This window comes from Sinocyclocheilus rhinocerous, unplaced genomic scaffold (genome assembly GCF_001515625.1).
Source record: "Sinocyclocheilus rhinocerous isolate Xijiao unplaced genomic scaffold, SAMN03320098_v1.1 scaffold1099, whole genome shotgun sequence".
Taxonomy (NCBI): domain Eukaryota; kingdom Metazoa; phylum Chordata; class Actinopteri; order Cypriniformes; family Cyprinidae; genus Sinocyclocheilus; species Sinocyclocheilus rhinocerous.
In genome coordinates this window covers 123,146-128,297 of record NW_015634461.1, presented here as the reverse complement: position 1 = coordinate 128,297, position 5,152 = coordinate 123,146, and the positions used below count along the sequence as shown (strand labels likewise).

At 36.7% G+C, this 5,152-nt stretch overlaps 1 protein-coding gene across 1 annotated transcript in view; it reads left to right on the top strand.

Moving 5' to 3' along the window:
- The window catches only part of neo1b (neogenin 1b), a 147,174-nt gene that overhangs the window by 78,779 nt on the left and 63,243 nt on the right, over window positions 1-5,152 (top strand). The window contains exons 3-4 of the mRNA XM_016559457.1: window positions 1,850-2,125; window positions 3,213-3,363. Coding sequence (XP_016414943.1) covers window positions 1,850-2,125; window positions 3,213-3,363 — 427 coding nt within the window. The remainder of the gene's footprint in view (window positions 1-1,849; window positions 2,126-3,212; window positions 3,364-5,152) is intronic.

Below are 5,152 nucleotides of genomic sequence, written 5' to 3'. Positions count from 1 at the left end.
AAGTTTTTTATGTTGTTTATTTGTCTATGTGGTGTTTTCAATTTGCTTTTAGACAAACCATGTGCCAATCCATTAATCAACACCATTGCTGAGTATTTTCTCCTTAAAACTTGTAGTTTCCCAATGGCAGTCACAGAAACGCGGTTTGAAACAGCCATCGGTTTGCTTAGTCACAAAATTCAATAACCAATCACGTCAAGGGATAGATTCCTATCATTAGCATATCCCTCTCTCCATTTATACAAACGCGGCGCGCATAGAGATCGCATGCAAAATATACCAATAGGATTACCAGCACAAAACCAAAAATAAAATACAGCAAAAAACCCAAGAAGCCTTGGTTTAACATGAATTTAGAACCGCTAACTTGAATAATAATCCGCGGCAACAGTGTAAAAGTAACCCAGAGTCAGACCCACCTCGCGGGCGCGAATTAAGAATCACAAACTTGGCTGCATTCGAGTCTTCAAGGCATTTTGAGGACACAACATCAAGTAAATAACTTTAACGAATGTTACAGTATCCACTGTAGTTGTCCGCTAGGAAAAACATTTTTTTATCAGTCATTATCCGTGGATCAGGAGGCCCTGGCTGGTGTGACTGAGTGGAGGCGGGGCTAATTTGCGTATTCATAGATCCACGTATAGTAAATGAGGCAAGGGTGTAGAGTTCCATTCAAGCTATTTTAAGGCATGAGAAAATTATTTTCACAAGAATAAACATTTAAATATGTAATTTTGATGATCAAAGATGAGTTTTAAGGGATAACATTTTTGACTACAGAGGGACTTTAAAGGCACAACATGTAAGATTTTTGTAATAAAATATCCAAATACTACTTGCACAGTGTGATATATTTCATGCAGCTGAGTTATTGTTCAGTGCACACGCTCGCCGACTGAATTCAGCTCTGATGCGAATTCTCTCATCATAAACATCAAAGTGCAGATGTACGTATGATGCAAGAGATTCATTCATAAAACCGTGTATAGACAGCTTTACTGATTATAAGGGGAGTTTTTTTAGAGTGCTTAAACTCGCGCTAGAATTAAGTCAGTCATAATGTTCTTTGACAATGTAAATGTTCTCTGCTTGCATTCTCTGTATAATTTATTCTCTGTTTGAATAGCTGTGAAAGGTACAGGTAATAAAAAAAATGTATTCATTACCTCATCAGTGAACATCCTCCTTTATAGGGTCATCAAGCTTTGCCTTTGTTATTGTTTTGAAAATGCAACCTCTAGTGGCGAAAACTTACATATTGTGCCTTTAAGATTTGATCACAGTTTACCTTTTTTTTATTTTTATATTCAGTTATGAATATTAAAGCAGTGCTTTCAGTATTAACCTCATCTAATAAGTTTAAATCACTCAACAGTCAAGGGTCATTTAGTATATATTTCCTTTAAAACTGTTCTTTTATTCCTTATTTAAGATGAATGTTAATTCGGGGCAGGCTTTGAATAAATTCTATTTAAATTAGCAAGTTGGTGAGTTAAACTGGAATTCAAAGACAAATCCGTTTCAGCCTCTTCAATTAATAAGTATGCATTAATCAGTGTATTAATAAAATGAGTGGAATATGATCGTGAACAAACCCTCCGCTGTGCTGTTCAAACATGCTTAATGGCTGCTCGTCTCCCAAGCTTATTTGCTAATTGGTTTGACAAGACCATTAGTGTTATTTACTTAATTTCTCCAGAGTTAGCAAAGCATCTAATCTCCATCTGTAGCTCCTCGGGGTTGGTTATTTGAATTGTTCTCGCTTAATTTCTTCATTCTGTCAGTGTAGAGATTAAGTGAGCTTTACTGTATGAGTGTAACGCAGCTGATCTGTTCGTTCTCGCAGGACTTCCACGTTTCCTCAGACAGCCGGAGGGCATGTCGGTGCGCATTGGCGGCACTGAGATGCTGAGCTGCGAGGTGACGGAAGAGCTCGTCCCGTTCACCCGCTGGGAGAGGGATGGTCGGCCCGTGGAGCTGGACGACAGGGTCATACAGCTGCCCAGCGGAGCTCTGGTCATCAGCAACGCCTCCCGGAGCGACGCCGGACTCTACCGCTGCACCATAGACGGCCTGGGACCGGCCAAAACCACAGAGGAGGCAGAACTACACGTGTCTGCAGGTACAGACAGACACACAGTGTGCTGTGATTGTAAACGCTTCAGAACTAAGGGGCTGTTTACACGACAACATTTTCAGCCAAAAACGGGAAACTTTTTATGCGTTTTAACTGTTCGTTTACACGACGACAGCGTTTTGGGGACTGAAAACGCATATTTTTGAAAACGGGTTTCAAAGTGGAAGTTTTTAACAACGGCACCGTTGTCGTTTCCGTGTAAACACCCAAAACGGGAATCTTTGAAAACGCTGACGTCATGCGTGTGCGTAGTACGTGTTAGGTATGTAGACATGCGCAGTACGTGTCGATTTTAAAGGCAAGCGCGAACAAACATACACAACATTGGCGGAGTACATGGTACTGTTGTTGCTGCTGTTGAGTTTGCTAACGCTTCTTCAGCAAAGTGTGGATTTACTTCACCAATATTACAACCAACAGCGGAAACGAATCATATACATCAAATAATCGTCACTTCCCTACAGGTACTGTTTACTAACAAGGTGACAGCGCCAACTACTGGCCTGGCATACGTAATACAGCGTTTTTGACCGTTTTCGCGGATGTGTGTAAACGCGAATCGTTTTGAAAATGTTGTCGTGTATACGTATTTTCTTTATCAATTAACTTCTATTAACTAAATTAAATCTACATTTGGTGTGAGCATCCTTTGCGTTTAAAGCAGCTTTTGCCCTCGGTGCACTTGCGCATAGTTTCTCAGGTAGCTTTGTAGGTAAGTTTCTTGAAGCATCTTGGAGACGTTATAAAATGAAGTAGAATAAAAATAAATAAATTTTTTGATTGATTAAATTATTCATTTTTCAAATGTTCATGAGATGATACTGTTTGTTTATATAAATTAAATATATTTATACACACTTATTATAACATTTTTAAAGTTAATTCAAATAAGTTAATTAGTTATTATACTATTATAAATATATTATCATTATTATATTATTATTACTATACATTAAATATATTATCATAAGTAAAATAATCATTTTATTATTATTACTTTTGTTCATTGAATTGTGAGTTTACTGATATATTTTTATAGTCACATTTGTGCTATTTTTGTGTGTTTTTGCAGATTCTGGTGTTGAAGAAAAACTGGAGACTCTCCAGGGCCAAGTTGCTGTGGCGAAGGTTGTCGGGGAGAGCGTGTTGTTGCCATGCGTCATGAAGGGATACCCTGTGCCAATGATTCGCTGGACGTTTAACGACCGGCCAATTGACGAGAGGTAAGCGTATCAGAACTGTATTTTTTTCCCCCGAACCCATGAGAAAAAACACCACCAATAAATCATGTTGGCACAGAGAATCATACATTCCTGTCAAACTCTTGGCTGGATGCAAGAAATTTGTACAGGTATGAGATCAAAGCACTTCGGTGGGATGGCAAACTCTCTTCCTCAGATCCACACTGGCAGCAGTCGCACTTCCTCGGCGTGGTTTGGCATACTAAAGCAAACTCGTAACGGATCAGCCCCACAGAGCACACAAAAAGAATCCATTCAGTTGCTCTTAATCGACTATTCAACGTCTGTCCAAATTCCTCAGCGTAAAATATCCGTATTATCCGGCGGAGGTAATTACTGACGCCTGTGTAAATGGATATCATAGAGCCACGTGCCGTTCCCACGTGGCCATGTGCGCGGCATAGTTATGATGCTCTTATCTAGAACGTGGCTTTGTCTAAAGTCACACTCGCCATTTACACGCCGTAAATTGCCTTACATAGTTTACCTGATAGCCGCTGTCCTCTCTCCCGCTCGGTTTTCCAGAGGAGGGTTGGCTGTTGTCATGCGGTGGACATGAATAATGTAGAAAGGACTGGATTGTCACGGCATGTAAATGGGCTGTCAGGACTACGGAGCTCTGTCATTCATTATTACACCCTCTGTGCTTGGTATATTTACCCTGATTTGATTTCAGCCGTGGGTTTGGCGATGTTTGCATTGTGGACGTGCAAAAGTGATTACATGCTTTTTATTGCCGCTTTGTCTCTTTTGATTTCCTAACCCTCTGCGTTTTATCCCCTTACACACTCCTGTTGTATTACTGCATATACTGATCTACAATCTGCATCCAAACGCACCAAACTCAAAGCTTTCAAGGTCAACAGCAGAACTGACCGATGTCTGCCAGCATATAGTGGATTAGATTAATAGTGATCTTTGCCACTAAACAGTACTATTACTATTGATCATACTAAGATTAAGGGTTAACCACTTACCCTGAGTATTAAACTTGAAAATGGCATAAATGACATTTCAAATTAATTCAAATTAAGCTTTTTTTTGCAGTTTTTATTTTAATTTTATTTAAATTTTTACTTTGTGCTTTTGTTTTCTTAAATATTTCTTTTTACTTTTATTTCAGTTTAGGTAATTTTATTACTTGCACTTAGTACAAGGCAACATTTCTAATATTATTTTTTTTAAGTTTAAGATTTTGCACCCCTTTCTTTTGTGCACATTAATTAATTAATTAATTAATTGTTTTATTTATTTTTCTGTTTGTTTATTATTTATTTATTTATATTGTATTATATCTGTATATATTATATGGTTTAAAATGTAGTAGAACATTTTATATTTATAAGAAATACACCAGAAATGTATTATGTATATATACACACCCCTTTCTTTTGTTTCAAATAAGTTTTTGGAGAATAAAATGTCAAAATTTGGTTGAACATTTTTTTACATTGTCATTCAGTGTAACAATATTTATGTAAAAATTCAAACAACATGCTTCTTCTGACTTGTACATATTAAAATATATAAAAGAATAAGGGAGCATATTTCATTTTATTGTGTTTTAAATGAGTAAAAATTCTTACTGACGATGTATATATAAATACACACACATAGAGTATATATTTTGAAAATATATACACATTTATTCATTTATATATTCATATTCTTATATTTTATGTTATATCTAAATATATTTAATATATAAACAACATATTTCTCTTAAATATATACATGCATGTGTGTGTATTTATATATACATAATAAATAT